The 19,972-nt window shown below is 44.0% G+C and overlaps 1 protein-coding gene across 5 annotated transcripts in view; it reads left to right on the top strand.

Moving 5' to 3' along the window:
• SEMA5A (semaphorin 5A) overlaps positions 1-16,580 on the top strand; it is a 148,341-nt gene extending 131,761 nt beyond the window's left edge. For 2 of the 5 annotated variants that reach the window (XM_081205962.1, XM_081205963.1), the window contains exons 17-22: positions 2,101-2,310; positions 3,547-3,717; positions 4,934-5,089; positions 5,528-5,575; positions 14,673-14,884; positions 15,514-16,580. In XM_081205962.1, the coding sequence (XP_081062088.1) occupies positions 2,101-2,310; positions 3,547-3,717; positions 4,934-5,089; positions 5,528-5,575; positions 14,673-14,884; positions 15,514-15,633 (917 nt within the window). In that variant the 3' untranslated portion in view covers positions 15,634-16,580. The other 3 variants (XM_081205966.1, XM_081205964.1, XM_081205965.1) reach the window with 3 other exon arrangements.
• The last annotated feature ends 3,392 nt before the right edge of the window (positions 16,581-19,972 follow it).

Below are 19,972 nucleotides of genomic sequence, written 5' to 3'. Positions count from 1 at the left end.
ACTTCTGCAAATCTTGGTGTTTCCTTGAACAAGACAGTACCGCCCTCTTGTTTCTCAGAGGCCCAGTTTTGGGAAGTGTCATGTGGGAACTTTGATTATCTTTCGTAATACGACACCCTGTACAAAAATTTGGCACCCTCAAATGGATCTTCCCAATTTTGCACCCCCTCAGCTTGGCGCCCTGTGTGGGGGAACCACCTGTGCTACCCTAAGTCTGGCCCTGGGGGAGTTTCCTATGAGAGGGAGGGATGTCGCTGTACAGACCACAGATACATTCAGAGAGGTTCGGGGGGGGGGGTTGATCTGATACATAAGGCTGCAATTCTATGCACACTTACATAGGAGTAACCTTACTCCTGCCATAGCTGTCAACTTACAGGTTTGAAAATAAGGGACCAGCAGCCTTGAAAATAAGGGACCTGCAGCCAAAATAAGGGGCCTGCAACCTCACCTGTTCCAGGCACTCCAGTCTTCCTGTCCTCCTGCAGTCTGGTCAAACTCAGCCTGGGTAGCTTCGAGAACACTGTCTAACCAACTTTGTAACCAGAGGTTCAACTGAATAGAATCTGAATCACATGCACCACAAGGCCTATGCAGCCTCAACTTAAGATGGCTCCCCGGCCTGGCTTTGCACTGCAAACTTTGCAGCAGCACGTGCAACAAAATGGCGTCCAGCATTCAAAAACCTCCTCAGCTTGCATTAACTAGCCACACACAAGGCATGCAAGCTCCACCCCCCCAGTCGTTCTTAGACTTCTTATTAGGTGAGCAACACAGCCAAGCAACACAGTTGGAGCCTCCCTCCTCCCTGGCCGGCAGGGAGGGAGGGAGAGGAGCTGCTTCCTTTGAAATTTAAGGGACATCATTTAAGGGACATTTAAGGGACATCCATCAATAAGGGACAGCAGCGGGACATGGCGCTGGAATAAGGGACTGTCCCTTCAAATAAGGGACACTTGACCGCTATGACTCCTGCAAACCTAGCAGTTTGAAAGCACGTCATGTGCCAATAGATAAATAGGGACTGCTCCAGCCAGAAGGTAAACGGCGTTTCCATGCGCTGCTCTGGTTCGCCAGAAGCGGCTTAGTCATGCTGGCCACATGACCCAGTAGCTGTCTGCGAACAAATGGCGGCTCTCTCGGCCTATAGAGCGAGATGAGTGCACAACCCCAGAGTCGGCCACGACTGGACCTAATGGTCAGGGGTCCCTTTACCTTTAACCTTACTGAGAGGAATGAGATTTGCCCCTAAGCAAACAGGTATACAGGGCTGTGATAAAAAATGGTTTCCTATCTACAGCTGTACCTCTAGTTACAAACTTAATTTGTTCCAGAGGTCTGTTCTTAACCTGAAACTGTTCTTAACTAGAGGCGTTCTTTTGCTAATGGGCCTCTTGCTGCTGCCACTGCGCCACCAGCACATGATTTCCGTTCTCATCCTGGGGCAAGTTCTCAACTCGAGGTAATTATTCCAGGTTAGCGGAGTTTGTAACCTGAAGCGTTTGTAACTCGAGGTAGCACTGCATCAGTCAATCAATCAGTTAATAACCTTTTTTTAAATAAAACTTATTTCACATTTCATAAGAGTCATACACAAATCATGCTACACAAAAATAATCATCAGAAATATCTCATAAAAAGGGCACAGAATTGATTATAAATGTAGACTGGACTTTGGGTTCATTAAATATGCCTTGCAGGTCCCCATATTTGTTGTATACTCCGCCCAGTAGATTGTTGGAAAAGAATCAATTTGACTAAAATTAACTCTCTTGAATTTTATATATCTATTCTGCTTTTGTTGGGCTTCAGTTGGTTTTTTCAGTATTTATCCCTGCCCTGTTTAATTGCCTCCAGATTGCTGTTTTCCATGACTTTGGCAAGGCCACTTTGGGTCTATGCCACTGTCAGCTTTGCACTACAGTCAGATTTGATACCAAATTATATTTTTTGTGTACACTTTTTAAATATCTCAGTAGTAAAATTACTGGTGGGAGAATTCAAATTAAATCAGAACAGTATTTAAAAAAAAACAAAACACCATCATTGTGTTCCTTAGTAGGCACATTTTTGTGTACCATGTGCATCCGTTTCTTGCAGGTGAATTCCTGCATTCTGGGCGTCACTCAGCTCACACCATTAATGGTGCCTGGTCCCCTTGGTCTCCCTGGTCCCAGTGCAGCCGCGATTGCAGCAGAGGCATTCGAAACCGCAAGCGTATTTGCAACAACCCTGAGCCAAAGTACGGGGGGCTGCCGTGTCTGGGACCATCCCTGGAATACCAGGAATGCAACATTCTCCCTTGCCCAGGTAAGTGGCCAAGGAAATGAACAAAAGGGTTTCTTTTTTTAAAAAAGTTTCTAAGGACAGTAGTAGAGATTTAATACACATAGTGTAATCCTATGCATGTCTACGCAGGAGTAAGCCTCATTGACTTCAGTGGGACTTACTCCAAGCTAAGAGTGTATAGGACTGCAAGCTAACTGCTTAGCATTTTATTTCAATTGACTTTTAATTAGGAGATGTATCTTTGTTGTCTCTGCTGTCTTTTAATCAGTGTAAATATTAATTTTTACAGTTGGATTGCTGACTTGTTTTACTGTTCCTTTTGCTTTATTATTTAAATTGTGATGGTTTTGGTGGTGGTGGTTTCTTTGGGGTGTTTTTTTTAAGTGAAATGTAGAAAGAATGCACAAAAGTTACTTTTGAAAGGGCTTCAAATTTCCTTGATTTTTCTGTCAGATGCCACTAGGCCCATCATCCTCCACTTTGGAAAATGTACCATTGGGATGGGCTTTTGTCCCTCTGTCCTATATCAATAAAAATATTGTGATCTCTTTCTAGAGGGGCTATTTTAAAACATTGAATTTTCGGAATCTAGAAAAATGCCTGAAACTCTTTGCTTGAAGACTCTTGCCATTACTTATGGGGGTTTTGGCTATGAAAATAATTCAGTGGGTCAGTGTATCTGGCTGTGAATTGGAAGGTTGGTGGTTTGAGCCCACCCAGGGGTGGCTGTGGAGAGGATCCCTTCATTGCAGGGAACTGAACTAGATGACCCTTGATTCTAATTGGCTGTTGGCCATGATGAGTTTGTACTACATGGACAGGCAAACTAAGGCCCGGGGGCCGGATGCGGCCTTCTCAATCCGGCCCGCGGACGGTCTGGGAATCAGCGTGTTTTTACATGAGTAGAATGTGTCCTTTTATTTAAAATGCATCTCTGGATTATTTGTGGGGCATAGGAATTTGTTTGTTATTATTTTTTCAAAATACAGTCTGCCCCCCCCCCCCAGTGTCTGAGGGACAGTGGACCAGCCCCCTGCTGAAAAAGTTTGCTGACCCCTGGTGGACTACCTCCAGTGTCTGAGGTGGCATGTCACAGAATACCAGTTGCAGGAAATTACCAGGGGAAGAGTGCTGAAGCCCTCATGCTTATGGGGTTCCCAAAGGCCCCTGGTCTGCCAAACTCTTCTTGTGTTCTTAATTCAACTATTTATCTCCATATTGAGAGGAAAGAAACAATGTAGTTTTGTCATTTCCCAGTTGATGGAGGTTGGTCCTGCTGGTCATCGTGGTCTAAGTGCTCCACTACTTGTGGAAGTGGCCATTATATGAGGACTCGCTCGTGCAGCAATCCAGCACCAGCTTACGGAGGTGATATCTGCCTAGGACTCCACACCGAAGAAGCACTCTGCAATACACAGCAATGCCCAGGTACAGGAAAGCTCAGCTCATTCATTCACTTGCTTTTCTGCAGAACAAAATAGCTCCCTGCCCCCATTTTATCTCCACAACCCTGTGAAAATGGTGAGGCTGAGGCCCCCAGGTGCTCCGTGGTGGTGCCAAGTCTCCACACCAGGCTGTAAAACAATCTCTGCCTTGATACCGGCAATGTCCTAGACCGACCCCACACATCACTAAGAGCTGCCACCACAAAGAGCATCCTCAGGTTCAGTGCTCCCCTATAGAGATGGGCTCATTTACATTGCATTGTGATGTTGTCACATCATGCGTTGAGCCTCTGCTAGTGATGCAAAGAAGTGGCCATGAAACTTTGTGTGCCGATGTCAGGTCGTAGGGTCTGTGGTCGTATTCTTTCTGGATGAGAACTTGACACAGAGGTACCTTTTGTGACAGCAGCCCTCCTGTACTGAATGTGAGATGTGGTGCCAGCCCTGGTTTCGCTGTAGGTCAGCTATGCAGCCACAGGATTTGTAAGAGATGCCGCCTGCCTTGCTTATTCAAAGCAAGAATCAAAAGAATATGCACATTTGGGCCTCAGGCTCTGTGACCTCCTGCATAGCAGTGGCTTCCTTGCTTGTTGCTGGATGTGAGCATCTCTTCATTGTACAAATTGTCAGTACACTGTACTCTTGGATGACTTGCTATTGGTTGAAGGAGGGAATAGCTGGATTCATCCCCCGCCCCCAGCCCTCCAAGCTGGTGATTGGCTTTGACTCAGTCCTGGTCCATCTGAGGAAACCCCACATGCAGTCTCAAGGTCTAGATGTGCATTTCTTGAACATTCACAGCATCCTTTGTGCATGGTAACCACCTCAAGTTAGGCAATCCCTTTTGTGTGTGCATGGATTTTCCTTGCAGAATCAGGATAATAATAATAATAATAATAATAATAATAATAATAATAATAATAATAATAAATTTATTATTTATACCCCGCCCATCTGGCTGGGTTTCCCCAGCCACTCTGGGCGGCTTCCAAAAGAATATTAAAATACTGTGATACATCAAACATTAAAAGCTTCCCTAAACAGGGCTGCCTTCAGATGTCTTCTAAAATCAGATGTCTTCTAAGACAACTTTGCGATAAAAATGGATTATTTCGTAGGAAAAGTATACAAAACACTTAAAAACAATTTGCTGTGTGAGCTACCCCTTCATGTGCCTCTTTATTTTTTGGCTGTCACAGATAGCTGGTCGGACTGGTCAGAGTGGTCTGGCTGCGATTCATCCGGCGTCCAGTTCCGCACCCGCCAGTGCAATGTTTTATTTCCTGTGGGTAACCAGTGTTCTGGAAATACCACTGAGAGTCACCCATGTATTTCCGATTCCAATTTCATACCAGGTAAGGGTATTGCTTATCTCTTTCTCCTGTCTTCTAATCGGGAATCCAGCAAGTGTGTAATTTTTACAAATCATTTTACAAAATCGTAAGCTGCCTACAGTGTGTGGGGCTCTGCCAACACTTTGTGGGAAGGGGAGGTGTGTAGAGCTTCACAATGAAGTCTCACAAACGGGGGTCCTGCTAGCATTTACTGGAAATAACTGGGGCCACAGGAGATGTGGCACCAGCAGCTATGTTTGCAGAATGAAGCATGTTTTCTTTTTCCACAGCAAATTAGCAAAGTGTGTGATTGATAGTGAAGAGCATTCTTGCTGAGTTAAGAATTATTCATACCAGACTGATATTTATATTGTTCACACTTGAACAGAAATGTTAAAGAATTACATTGGGCTGTTTTTCTTTATGACTTCTGCATAATTGAATTATTTGCTGTTGCAGACATAACAGTAGCAAGGACCAGCAGCATCAAAGAACAACGATGTGGCGGTAAGTGTTCCTCCCCCCTCCCCAGGTTTCTTTCCATCCCTGATTATTTTTCTGCATTCTTTCCCTGATTCTTTCTGTGCTGTTTTCTGCTACCCTGGACGTGATGCTTTCCTCCATTCTCCTTGCTTTTTAAATGTAAAGCAATAAACCTGCATGGAAGAAAGTCCAATCAGGCAAGAGCCTGGATGGTGCTCAGTTCAACCTCCCCAAGCTGCATTTCCGCCTGGGGTGGGAAGATGACCCCAGATGAAGAAGCCGTTTGGGAAGGGTAATTCTCCATCCATTCTTCTTCTGCCCAGATTCACAACCTGCTCAGGCTGCTTTGGGTTTTTAAAAAAAGTGAGGGGGGGGGAAGAATCGTAGAATGATACAGAATTTGAGCCTTGAATGTGCAGACATTAAGTCTGCAACTCAGTAAAACTGGCAGTTGTCGTTGTTTTGTTTTTTACCTTCTTGCTTTAGGATCATTTTATATTGCATGCCGTGGCGGAGCTACATGCTCTGGCCCCGGGAGCGGAGAACAGGCGGGGGCGTGGCTGGCACAGATTCCCGGGGGTGTGGTGTGCCACCCGCGGGGGTGTGGCACGCATCCCAGGGACAGCTGTGATGGCACCCGGGGCAGACCCCTCACCTTCGTCCACCAGTGATTGTTTGGAAATGCAGGGTACAATTTTTTTTTTCATTTTTTGAATTAAGTTTTCAATTAATTCAGTTCAAAATAAACATTTTACATACTGTTAAATATCCAACAACTTCTCTCCTTCTCCTTCCATGGTTCATTCTGTTTATCTTTCGTTCCTGCATATTTTACTCTAGCCATTTTAATCAGTTCTCCACTTTTACAACACTCAAAATTACTTACACTGTTGATTTTATCTTAATGCTGCCAGCGTTTTCAGCTGTGTACAGTTATTTTCCATATACTCAATAAATATTTTCCACTCTTCTTTAAATATACGTTCTTCTTGCTCTCTTATTCTATATGTTAAACCTACAAGTTATGCATATTCTAACATCTTAAGTTGCCAGTCCTCTTTGCTTGGAAACTCCCTCACTTTCCATTTTTGAGCAACCAAACCCAAGCTGCTGTACATAATTATGCTGTACATAAATATTTTTTTCCTGACACCTAGGAACTTCTGTCTGAATTATTTCCATCAAAAAGGACTACAGTCTTTTTGAAAAAGTTGTTTTGAACATTTTTTTCAACTTGTTATAAATAATTTCCCAATATTCTTTTACCTTTTTACATGTCCACCACACATGAAAAAAAGTTTCCTCCATTTCTTTACATTTCCAACACATATCTGATTCGACTTTAAGCATTTTAGCCAACTTACTTGAAGTTAAATACCATCTATGAATCATTTTCATAAAGTTCTCTTTCAGTTAATAGCATGCAGTAAATTTCGAATTGTTTTTCCAGAGTTTCTCCCAGACGTTTAAGTCTATATTGTGTCCTACATCTATTGCCCAATGTGTCATTGAAGCTTTGACTAGCTCGTATTTTGTTTCCCATTCTAATAAAAAGTTATAGTTTTTAGATAATGGCTTGCCCTTATTCTGTAATAATTGTTTTTCAAATTGTGAACTTTGGTCCAGGAATCCATTTTTTGAATCTATCTTAAACGTATCAAGTAACTGGTGGTACTGTAATCAACCCGTAACATGGCTCCTTAATTCCTCCATAGGTTTCAGTCTGGGTTCCCTACCTGTAAAATCCAGCAGTTCCCTATTTGTCACCCATTGTCTTTCCATATTAATTTTATTAATTGTAATTGCTTCAATAGGGGATAACCACAAAGGTATTTTTCTTTCCAACAAAATTTTGTTTTTCTCCCAAACTCTATATAAATTCTTCCTAATGATGTGGTTTGTAAAACTCTTATAAATTTTAGCTTTCTCATACCAAAGACATGCATGCCAGCCAAATTTTATATCATGGCCTTCCAAAATCCAACATGCCTGCATTTTACAATATGATCCATTGCTTTAGCCAACACAAACAGGCTGCCTCATAGGTCTGGCAAGGCAAAGTCTCCTCTTTCTTTACATCTATCAAGATTTTGTTTGATTCATGGCTTTTTTCCCCTGCCAGAAAAAGCCATCTTCCATTCTTTGAGGCAACTTATTTACAATCGGAATAGATTGGAATAAAAACAACATATTAGGTAGTACATTCATTTTAATGGCTGAAATTCTGCCTAACAGTGAAAACTTTATTCATCCTTTCCCAAATCTCCAATTCTTTCTTAATCTCTTCCCACAGTTTAATATAAATAAGTTGAGATTTCTCACCCACAGCCAAATCCTGAAATATTTTACTTTTTAACCTCTTTAGGCCAGAGATTTTTTCTAAGGCCTTTTTTGGCTGCTCATCCATGTTTTTAACCAACATTTTGGTTTTATCTGTATTTATTTTGAAACCTGCCACTTCTCCAAACCTTTTAATTTTTTCTAATGCTTTGAGAATGCTTACCATATGCTGTTCCAATGTTAATACCACATCATCAGCAAATGGCCTTAATTTATAGGCTCTGAGTCCCACCTCTATTCCTTTGAGTTCCTTGTTTCTCCTTATATTCTGCTGCAATATTTCTAATGTCAAAATGAACAACGGAGATAAGGGACAGCCTTGTCTAGTACCTTTTATTATTTGGCATTTGTCTGAGATAATATTATTTACTAGTACATTTGCAGATTGATCAGTATAAATTGCTTTGATTGGAAATGCAGGGTACAAATTTAAATCAGGAATACATAAATAAAACAATTTAAATAAATAAGTGGCAATCTATGCAGGAGTCCTAAAACAATGCCTGCTGAAATCTCCTCACTCCTTCCTCCTTGTGACTAACAGAAGCAGAATACATTTTGAAAAATAGTAAAAATAAGAGTAACTAGGCACAGCTGCTTACCGTGCATATGTTATACTTAAAGCAGGATTTTAAAAAAAAGTCCAGGGAGCACAGAGCCTTACAGGAGAAAGGTCCTTCAGTGGCCTATTACAACAACTTGACTGTGATTTGTTTAAAGCAAAGAGGGGAGGAATGGCAAAAGAAGACTCTCCAAGGCAGGACTAGTCCAGAGATCATCTTCAGTTCACCTCCAGAGTCCCGAAAGGACGAATCTTCCCACTCATAAGTTGCCATCATCCTTATCATCAGAGAAACCATCAATACCCATTTTGAGTACTTAACCCAGGGATTTGTGCATCTCAGATGAGACTAGGAAAGTTCTTAAATGAGAGTCTGAAAATAGGCATGTAATTGCTGACTTGAGCTCCGGAAACAGTATTTACAATGTCTCAGAATTGGTGCCTGTATATTGTCAGTGAAGGAAATGGGGTATTTCAACCATATAAGGAGAGTGTTTGTTTTCAATCCATGTACAGATCCATACACCACTATTTTCTAAATTATGGGTTGAAACAAGGAAGCCAGAAAAGAACTTTCTTCTCCATAAGGGTCCTTGATACCTCAAAGAGTACTCAGTTTCCTTTCAAGAGGAAGTTGGGTCAGATTTGTACTATAAATCGTGTGCATTCAGTGTTAAAATTTAAAGTGTGCACCATATCTACAAAAGCCAATGAACGCTGGATTTATGTTATCAGGAGCAGTTATGCAAAGTGAAAAGAGTCAATTATGGAAAACAGTGACATTGAGTTTTCTTAGCTTGAAGCATTCATTCTGCTTCTCTTAGTCAGGGGGAGGGCAAAGAGCTCTGTGGGCCAAATCTTACTGAGAAACTACACTGACTTCCAAGGTTCTGGCAAACATTATTTTTACACTTTAAAGAATACATTTGGTGGCTGCAGATGAATACCAGACACCACAACACGAGAGGGAGGGTGTGGCTTCCTGGAGTTTTGCTCAAGGGTGTCCCCACGCCAGTGGATGGTCACCTTGGCATGGGGCCATTCACTTGGCAACTGCACTCTTGGAAAGGGTTGGCTGCAGCCCCCACTGTCTCCACTGCTGCCTTTTGGCGCTGAAAGGTAAGGACAGGAAGGCCTCTTATTGCCTTGTGCTGGCTGGAGGTTTCACTGGAGGAACGCAGGCTTCACAGCATGTATAAATAAGAATCAGGGGTAAAGGTAAAGGGACCCCTGACCATTAGGTCCAGTCGTGACTGACTCTGGGGCTGCGGTGTTCATCTCGCTTTATTGGCCGAGGGAGCTGGCATACACCTTCCAGGTCATGTGGCCAGCATGACTAAATGGTTCTGGCGAATCAGAGCAGCGCACGGAAACGCCGTTTACCTTCCCGCCAGAGCGGTACCTATTTATCTACTTGCACTTTGACGTGCTTTCGAACTGCTAGGTTGGCAGGAGCTGGGACTGAGCAACGGGAGCTCACCCCATTGCTGGGATTCGAACCGCCGACCTTCTGATCGGCAAGTCCTAGGCTCCGTGGTTTAACCCACAGCGTTAGAAACATGCTTTTTTAAAAAATACAGTGAAAACTGAGATTCGTGTGAAGCAGAATCCTGAAATCAGAATTTTAAGGCTGTTGTTCTTGCATGACATTAACCACCACCCCGGACTGGTGTTTTATTGTGGGTGTAATTGGCAACATGGTCTTAACCCAAAAAGGCTGCAGCAGTGGTGGATTCATTCTGCTGCAGTTTGTCCTGTTTTCTCAGCGCTGCCTTGCTGCTGCCTGGGGGCACTGCAGCAGTGAAGCAAACCAGAATAAGAGTTGTTTGACAGTGGAACAGACCTCCACAAGAGGCGGTGGACTCTCTTTCCTTGGAGGTTTTTAATCAGAGCTTGGATGGCTGTCTTGTAATCTGTCATGGACAACCTAGTTGAGATTCCTGCACTGCAGGAGGTTGGACTAGATCATTATCATCATCTGTATGCTGCCTTTCCATAGTTAAAACAACGCTCAAGGCGGCTTACAACACGACAAGATTTACATAATTACCAACATAACAAAAGTCATAAACAATAAAACACACCAAAAGGTACTAGATCCAACTCTACAGTTCTAGGATTCCTCTGAAGCCCCAGGTGTTCTCTGCAGAATGTTCCTCTGAGCCATTTAGTGATGCTGGAGCATTGTTCTTGGGACCTTAGCGCTTTATTCCCATGGAAATTTTCCGCTGCTCTGCCACCACAGCAAAGGCAAAAGTGGACTAGCAGTACTGAGATGGGACCGGCAGCTTTGTAGCAAGTTCCCTAAAAGTATCTTTGCTCCTTCTGTTTAATGGGACTTAGGGCTCGTCCGCACTTTGCTTGTCCCGTGCGGCTTTCCATTTGCGCCACCACTTTCTCCTGGGAAAACCCACTCTTTACCGCTGAATCAGAGCAAACGTCAATCTGTGGGAAACTCGATTGATATTTGCTCCAATTCAGTGGTAAAGAGCAGGTTTTCCCAGGGGAAAGCGATGGGATAAGCGGAAGTGTGGATGAACCCTCTCTATATTTAACGGAACCACCTTTACCATCGGGGCCTTGTAAAGACCCCAAGATCTCCTGCAACAATTTTGCAAAGTTTTTTGCAGATAAAATCACTCATATTCGGAAGGAGCTAGACACCACCGTGGGAGCAGGGCTGGGGCGGGAGAGTGCTAGAGCCCTGTCTGGTCAAGTTGCATGGAATCAATTTCAATCCGTTACCCCCGAGGATGTGGACAGGCTGCTTGGACGAGTGAAACCAACCACCTGTCTCCTTGATCCTTGCCCATCCTGGCTTATAAAAGCTAGCCGGGAAGGGCTGGGCGATGGGCTCTGCGGGGTGGTGAATGCTTCCCTCTGTGAGGGAACATTCCCAGATCCGCTGAAAGAGGCGGTCATTAAACCGCTTCTTAAAAAACCATCTTTAGACCCGGCCAGTATGGCCAACTATCGCCCAGTTTCAAATCTTCCATTCTTGGGCAAGGTGATTGAGCGTGTGGTTGCTGAACAACTCCAGGCACGCCTGGAGGATGCGGACCATTTGGATCCCTTCCAATCAGGGTTCAGGCCTCATCATGGGACTGAAACTGCCTTGGTCGCACTGGTTGATGATCTCCGGCGAGCTAGGGACAAAGGTGAGAGTTGTTTCCTAGTTCTGCTGGATCTCTCAGCGGCCTTTGATACAATCGACCATAACATCCTTCTGGACCGTCTAGAGGGGTTGGGAGCTGGGGGCACTGTTATACAGTGGTTTCGCTCCTTTCTCCTGGGCCGTGTTCAGAAAGTGGTGGTGGGGGATGAGTGTTCAGACCCTTGGGCCCTCACTTGTGGGGTGCCTCAGGGTTCCGTCCTCTCCCCCATGCTTTTTAACATCTATATGAAGCCGCTGGGAGAGATCATCAGGGGGTTTGGACTGGGTGTCCATCAATATGCAGATGATACCCAGCTCTACCTTTCTTTCAAATCAGAACCAGTGAAGGCGGTGAAGGTCCTGTGTGAGTGCCTGGAGGCGGTTGGAGGATGGATGGTGGCTAATGGATTGAAGTTGAATCCTGACAAGACAGAAGTACTGTTTTTGGGGGACAGGGGGCGGGCTGGTGTGGAGAACTCCCTGGTCCTGAATGGGGTAACTGTGCCCCTGAAGGACCAGGTGCGTAGCCTGGGAGTCATTTTGGACTCACAGCTGTCCATGGAGGCGCAGGTCAATTCTGTATCCAAGGCAGCTGTCTACCAACTCCACCTGGTACGCAGGCTGAGACCCTACCTGCCCGCTGACTGTCTCGCCAGAGTGGTGCATGCTCTAGTTATCTCCCGCTTGGACTACTGCAATGCGCTCTACGTGGGGCTACCTTTGAAGGTGACTCGGAAACTACAACTAATCCAGAATGCGGCAGCTAGACTGGTGACTGGGGGCGGCCGCCGAGACCACATAACACCGGTCTTGAAAGACCTACATTGGCTCCCAGTACGTTTCCGAGCACAATTCAAAGTGTTGGTGTTGACCTTTAAAGCCCTAAACGGCTTCGGCCCAGTATACCTGAAGGAGCGTCTCCACCCCCATCGTTCTGCCCGGACACTGAGGTCCAGCGCCGAGGGCCTTCTGGCGGTTCCCTCATTGCGAGAAGCGAAGCTACAGGGAACCAGGCAGAGGGCCTTTTCGGTGGTGGCGCCCGCCCTGTGGAATGCCCTCCCATCGGATGTCAAGGTGATGGACAACTACCTGACATTCAGAAAACATCTTAAGGCGGCCCTATTCAGGGAAGCTTTTAATGTATGATATTTTAGTGTTTTTGGGTTTCTGTGGAAGCCGCCCAGAGTGGCTGGGGAAACCCAGCCAGATGGGCGGGGTACAAATAATAAATTATTATTATTATTATTATTATATAAGGTGTGCTTAGAACTGTAGCCTTTGGTCCGTGAAGGCATCTTCTCTGATGCGGCTGAAAGTACCGTATTTTTCCATGTATAAGACACTCCCTACTTTTGGGGACCCCAAATTTAGAAAATGGACATATGCACTATCCATGTATAAGACACCCCCATATTTTTAACCTTATTTTAAAGTAAAAAAACCTAGTCTTATACACAGAAAAGTACGGTAGCTCCTGCTTCTCCCAGCAGCGATGCAACCGGCTCCTTAACTGGCCATTTCCTGAAATGGTCTTCTCTGGCCCCATCTCCTTTAATTGCTTTTCCCTTAGCTACCACCATTTCCCCATTCTTCTGTTTTAATTTGTGGACTTATTCCAAAGCGATTAACTATGTTCAAGTGGTATTGTATGAATATTTTAATAATTAAAAAGAAAATGAAGCAAACCTACATTGTAGCAGTGTTTATCATCATCAATTGAATGAAAAAAGGAACACCCCCACCTCCGACAATGGCAATCATGGGAAAGGTGGGTTCTCAGGGCCTGGTTTAAACACCCCAAAATGTGACTGTAAATGCCCCTCTAAGCAGACAGAAGAGTAACATGAAGACAGCCTTTGCCAACCAGGTGCCCTCCAGATGTTTTGGGACTATTAAGAGTCCACAACATCTAGAAAGCACCAGGGACGGAAAGGCTATCTCCACTTGCAGAGATTGCTCTGCTGTTCCGTTTGTCTATAAAAAAGAAAAAAGTTGGATTAATGTCTGTCCCCAAAGAGACAAAGCAGCATGGGGGAAACACAAGAGAACAACAGTTTGATGGCAATATCATTTAGCTATACTGTAAAAAGTGAGTGAATAAAGGGGTTCCAGAGGAAGCAGCAGTAGATTTAAGTTTAATACTGGCTTGTTCTTTTCCCCAGTATTCTTGGGAACTGTTTTCCCTGTAGCTTTTTACTCCTTTTGCACTAGTTCTCTACTTTTAAAAATGCTGGTAAAATAGGTAAGCTATTTCCTCCACCACTTAAAAAAAAAATCTTCGAGATTTCACTCCTCCCCTTCGCGGAAGACACTGCAGTCAAGCTGAGGCTCCCACAGGAGGAAATACTTCCCCCTTCCCCCTCCTGTGCTCCCTCCCATGTTGTTCTGGAGGCTCTCCAGCAGAGTTTTTCAGGGGGAAGACAAAGCGGGCAAGAAGACACAACGGGGCCCTTCTCTATGTCCTCCCTCCCGGAGAGGTTTGGAGGGTGGCAACATGAGAATGGGCCTTTTCTGTGGTGGCTCCCAACTGTGAAATGCTCTCCCCAGAGAGGCGTGCATATCTTTAGGTGAACACATTTCTCCTTCCCCAGGCCTTTGGCCGTTAGATAATGTATGGCCTGTTAAATATGGGGGGGGGGGGCTGTTCTTAATGTTGTAGAGCACCCTGGGATCTTTGGATAAATTGAAGTATATAAATGATAAGAATAGTAACACTCTTCTAGTTCTCCAATGAGAGCAGCTTATGACCACAGGAACTCCTAATCCCACACCACAGCCTTTCCCAATCATGAGGACAAGAAACATATTTGTTCTTTTGTTGTTTTTTAAAAAGAATGCTAGATTCTCAGAAAGTTGCATGAAGAATGAAGAGAGAGAACTGCCCAGCCATGCCTACTAAAAAAGAAAGACCTGTATGTAGTTTTACTCTGTCTATTTCCCCTGCTGGGCCTGTTTTGCATGGTGCATACAAAGTGCTGACATAGCGATGCATAAGCAGGTTGTCTAGAAATCAATCAAATGTAAGCAAAACCTGCCAACTCTGCTTTGCCTCTTCCACCCTGTAGAGTTTAATATGTTCCATATGACTGCTGTGGGGCTGAGCAGCTGCATTCTCGGGTGCCTTCTGACTCTTTTGGTTTACACTTACTGCCAACGGTACCAGCAGCAGTCGCACGATGCAACTGTCATCCACCCAGTATCACCGGCTCCTCTGAATACCAACATCACTAATCACATCAACAAGCTGGACAAGTACGACTCTGTAGAAGCCATCAAGGTAAGGAATGGATAGGGCTGGTGCTCTTTAAAGGTGTTAGATGTGCAGATACTCTGGACAATTACTGTGGTCCCAAAAGGGACTGCTGCTGTTATGTTTCAGATTTATGGAACCAGTATTCTAATGGGTCAAAACTTTTACTGAGGGGGGGGGGAGAGGCAAAAATACAAAACAAAAAACCACACACATTATTTTACTCACACGGAGACTACAGGAAAAGATTTCCACATGAAGACTTCCTTGTCATTCTTGTGTGAATAAGAGTGACCATGGCAGTGTCTGCTGCAAAGGTGTTACGCATTTACAAAGTCATACCTTTTGGGTTTCCTCCTCCTCTTGTGTTCTTCCCGGTCTTCTTGTCCTGAACATCTTCTTGCTACTTCAGTTCTCTTTTTCAACCTCCTTCCTTATCCATTTAAATCTATATTTCTTCCAATAGTTTCCTCTTGCTATCTCTCCAATTTCAACCTCTGGTGTTGCTTTTGCCATCCCTACCCCTCCTCCTCCTAGAGAATGTTATAAGTGTGCATATCTTTTAGTGATCAGTTGCCCTGCTTTGCATTTTATTATTTCAGTTTGAATGATGTGTTTTCTAAACTCTTCCTCCCCCTCCCTTTTCTTATTCCCAGGCATTTAACAAAAATAACCTGATACTAGAAGAGCAAAACAAGTACTTTAATCCACATCTCACTGCAAAGGCATATTCCAATGCCTATTTTACAGATCTGAACCACTATGATGAGTATTAAGAGGGGAAATCTGTATAACTCACATTCGTCCTCAGACATCATGTTGCTGCCATCGTCAACAAAACATTGACTTGTGTGGGTAAAAGGTTTCACTTTCTAAAATGTTGCATTTCAGTACAATATTTGTACTGTAGAATTAGATCATGGGGTCCTTTTGCATTGGCCAATCTGTTTTGGTCAACATGCTGCCATCCTCCTAATTGCTAGAGACCGCCTAGGAGAAAACTTTTATACAACTGGGAGGCCTCCTCCCTGCCACAAATAAGATTATTGAAAGGAATGATCCTGATTTGTATGGAAGCAAGTCCTTCTCACCTTCAAGGGTCATTGGCACCTTCTTGGATGGATACTTGGGACTCATGAACTTGTTTTGGACCTTGTGGAAACTGGGAATAGTTTATGGCAGGACTACAAGCTACCTCTGGCACAAGGGAAGCTGGTAAAAGAGGTGCTAGAGAAATGGAGCCATTGAGTGATAGAACCGATCAGAAATGTGCATGCTTTGTCTGTTTCAATCTGCCGGCATGTATCTGTGAAACAAGACATGTCAAACTATTTTCACATGTTACTAAGGATCTACTTCTGCCTGATGGGTGGCCCCTGCAATGTATCTGCATGGACTCCACCTGGACTGTTCATTAGGACATTCACAAAGCCACCAGAGCAGAAAGATGGCCCGGGACTGGCTTGCAGATCCATCACACCCTTTGCCTGCCTCCCTTAGGATGGAAAGGAGATGGAAAGCACAAATGCTTCTATTTTTAATGGCTCTTTTTTAATATTCATGAAGTTAAAAACAGCATAAAGTGTATTAAGCAAAGCATTATTGCAATAGTTTTGATGCACCAAGTGAGATTTCTCATCATGCCTGGTTATGTAAATAGTGGAAGTGCTTGTTGACAAACTAGAGGAAATAAATTGGGGCTCCAAATTTTGTACCAGTTTCACTGCCCTCTTGCTGTTGCTTGCTTTTATCAATAATGATAGATTTGCCTTTTTTCAAAGAAAAACTACTATTCTGTTGCAAGGAATGTCAGAGTTATTACATTAAATGCTTCAGCCAGCTGGTTTCACAGCATGTATAGCTCAGGTGTATATGTTCTATTTGCTAAAGTAAATACCAAATATGATGTAACATTTCATGGTAGTGAAAAAGGAGAGCGCAAGCCAGGGCTCTTTGGATGTGCGCTTGATTCTTTAGCTCTGCTTTTGCCCTCCCTCAAAGCACACAAATTTGAAGCTCAGTGTCTCACCTTGAGCTAGCAACCCCATGCTTGTCTTGAGCAACGGAGAGCATTGGCTCAATGGAAATGGTCTCTTATTTTGAAGCAAGAGACCATTGGCCACTGACACTCACAAGGCGGTAGTCAGGCCTTAAGAGGAAATGCAAGAGCTACAGCGTGGAAACACAAAGCATAGTGGATATTTTTTTCTGTGCCTCTGTAGAAGACACTGTGTTTCTTTCGTGTTTTTCCTTCCTGTTTTTCATACCTGGTCCTGAGAACACATTTCTTCCCTAAGAGCCAAACCGTTTGAGGGAGTAAACACACAGAGGCAGCTGCACAAATGGTTTCTTAATCGGCACTGCTTGAGATGAGCTTACAGTTGCAGTACACCTTTTTTGTTAAACGTAACACAATTTCCCTTGATGGTTTTCTTAAAACAAGTTGGGAATTGGCTCCCCTCCCGCAGCTGTCCTTTTCTGCCTCTGGGGTTCCCCACCCCTCTGCAGCTGCAAAGGATTCCTCTGTATTGGGGAGCAAAGAGCATCTAAAATCTCAGGTGAGATTACTGGGGGACATGATGGGTGGCTGTAGGACTGCAGCCATGCAAAAATGCCTTGGCGAGTCAAGTAGTTCAATAGGATGCACATTGTCATTTTGTTGTCAAAGAATAGCCAATTACCCCTTGTATTGCATAAAAAGCCTGAAAGCTCAAGGCGTTTTTATAGGGTTCCTTCCTACTGCCCACCACCACCCAACCCTTTTGCAAAAGGGAACCACTTCTACCCCTTAATTTACAGTATTTAACCTTATATTCATTTATGGGCATTCCCCATCTTGCAGTATTGATTCCCGAGAGATTTTTCTTCTTCACACAAAACGCAGGTACCATGACTATAGTTCTGGCCTCGTTTCTCTTCTCATCATATCCCGACTTTGCTGATTCCCTCCATCTGAGGGAATTAGTGATCTGAGGCCACTAACATTTTCCATTCCTTTAGCAAGACTGGTTGAGTTTTTCAGGCTCTATTCCTATCTTATCTATTTTACATTCCTGTCCAGGGTTAATGGGAATTTTTGAACTTTTAACCATGGCTTACTTTAAGTGAACAGGAAATGTCATACCTGTTATGGGCCAGAGTTAGCTGTGCCTTCAGCCATGGATTTCAGTGTATTTAAACTCCTCGCTCTTGCTTGGATTGTGCTGGTGCTTCCTGTGGTGATGCAACTGTGGGATTTGGAAGCCCATTTCTGCGGTGGCAAAAGGGGTTGCCTGCCTCTTTCTGCTCACCTAACCTCCCCAGATCCATGAATTGACAGAACTTTCCTTCAGCCAACAGAATTCTTCCATTGTCTAACCTGGGACATGCTTTTCTTGCTGGATACTGTCCACAAGTCTTTGGGCATAGAACTGGCCTTAAAAAGAAACAGACATGCCTCAAATGTGTTGGATGAAAAAACAAGGCAGAAGCTCTTTCCTACCTGAAAATGCAGTGCTTGCTCTGCTTGCCTCACCTTCCTCTGCTCATCAGTTCTCCCCGCCCTTGTTTCCTGTTCCTTCCATCTCATGCTGCTTCTTTACTGCATCCTCCCTTCTCTCCATCAAGGAATACTCATGTTTTACACCCATGCTTAGGGTTGTTTTGTGTTTAGAAGTCAGCTCTCAACCCACCCACTGCCTGCAGAAGCCACAAAGCGTGTTCCTCTTGCCACCCTCTGGGGAAAGGCTCCTTCCCAAGAGCCCCTTCTCATAAGACTGGCACAGGGCAGTGTGAAAGGGTGGACACACAACAGTGCATTTGATTGTGTTGCCATTAGGAAGCCTTTCGGTATCAATGCACCATCGAGTTTTGTACAGCCCAGTGTGCTCTTCCCCATTGGCACATAGCTGCTAGGTGTGCAGATAAGCATTTAATTCCTGTTGTTTCTATTGGAATGTTTTCTACGATAAAACCAGCGTGGGGCAAGGTGAGTCTCTCCCACAACCTGCCTAGGACATTTGAAGCCAGCTGAGCAGTGCCTTCAAGTATGTGAACAGCTCGATTGTCACGAAAAGGACAACTGTCTCCTTCCTGGAGCAGGTGTCTGTGTGTATATACACAACTACCAATTAAAAATCCCCCCTAGAACATTTGTCTTGGCCTTGTGCACACAGCATGCACAGTGACAGCAATGCCCAGGACGGTGCAAGGATGGAGGCTGCTTTGCCTGGAACTAAGAGAGACGCTGGAGAGAGCCTTGACTTGGTCTTGATTGTTTAGAGCTGGCTGGCTGGGGAGCCTGTGGTTGCTTTGGAAGTGACACTGCCTTTGTGGACTGCTGTGCCTCCATCACAGTCAACTTGTACATTTGTAAATAAACAGATTATTAACAAAGTTATCCCAAGTCTTTAAGTCCTCTTTCTCTCAAGTCACATTTCTCTAACACAGGGAGAAGGAACACTACACTACATTCCAGTGTTATGGAACACTCTCCTTGGGAAGGTACCTGGTGAAAACATGTGGGTGGCGTGTGTTAACTTCCACATTTTAAACTTGGGGTGGGGAGTTCACTGCTTCATTTTTTCAAATTATTCTTTGAATGGTGATAGCTCCACTGAGTGCTACCCTGGTAAGTAGCAAAGGTGGAAGATGAAAACCTACGGCAATAAACTACAGAAGGAACATGTGGCAGCTGGAAACAAACTGATCACCCAGTGAAAGCCCAAAAAACCCACAACAGCACTTCCATTTTTAAAATTCTATGAGTTCTTAACAGATGCAGTAATCAGCATCTATAAAAACTAGAGGTCATCAGAAATCCATCAGCTTTAGCATAAGAGATCCATAAACCACCTAAACTGAGTGTCAGCAACATTTTAAGAGCAATGCTAAAAGGGAAATGAAACTACAGAATTCTTTGCAGGGGTGACTGAGCTGTTCCCTTAATATCTTCAGAAGTTACTCACATTTGAAATAATTATAGGAAGTATCACGGTAGATCCAAGGGAGTTGCCAGTTTTTGCACTGCTCCTTTGCTTTTAACATCAAAATGTTCTGCCACAAAGAATTTCAAGCAGGTGTTAAAAGAAGAATCTGCTTTGTTTGTTTGCTTCCTGGTCTAAGGACAACCTTGTA

Source organism: Podarcis bocagei (assembly GCF_964188305.1).
Source record: "Podarcis bocagei genome assembly, chromosome: 8".
Classification (NCBI taxonomy): domain Eukaryota; kingdom Metazoa; phylum Chordata; class Lepidosauria; order Squamata; family Lacertidae; genus Podarcis; species Podarcis bocagei.
Note: the sequence above shows the minus strand (reverse complement) of the source record. Positions and strands in the feature narration are given on the sequence as shown.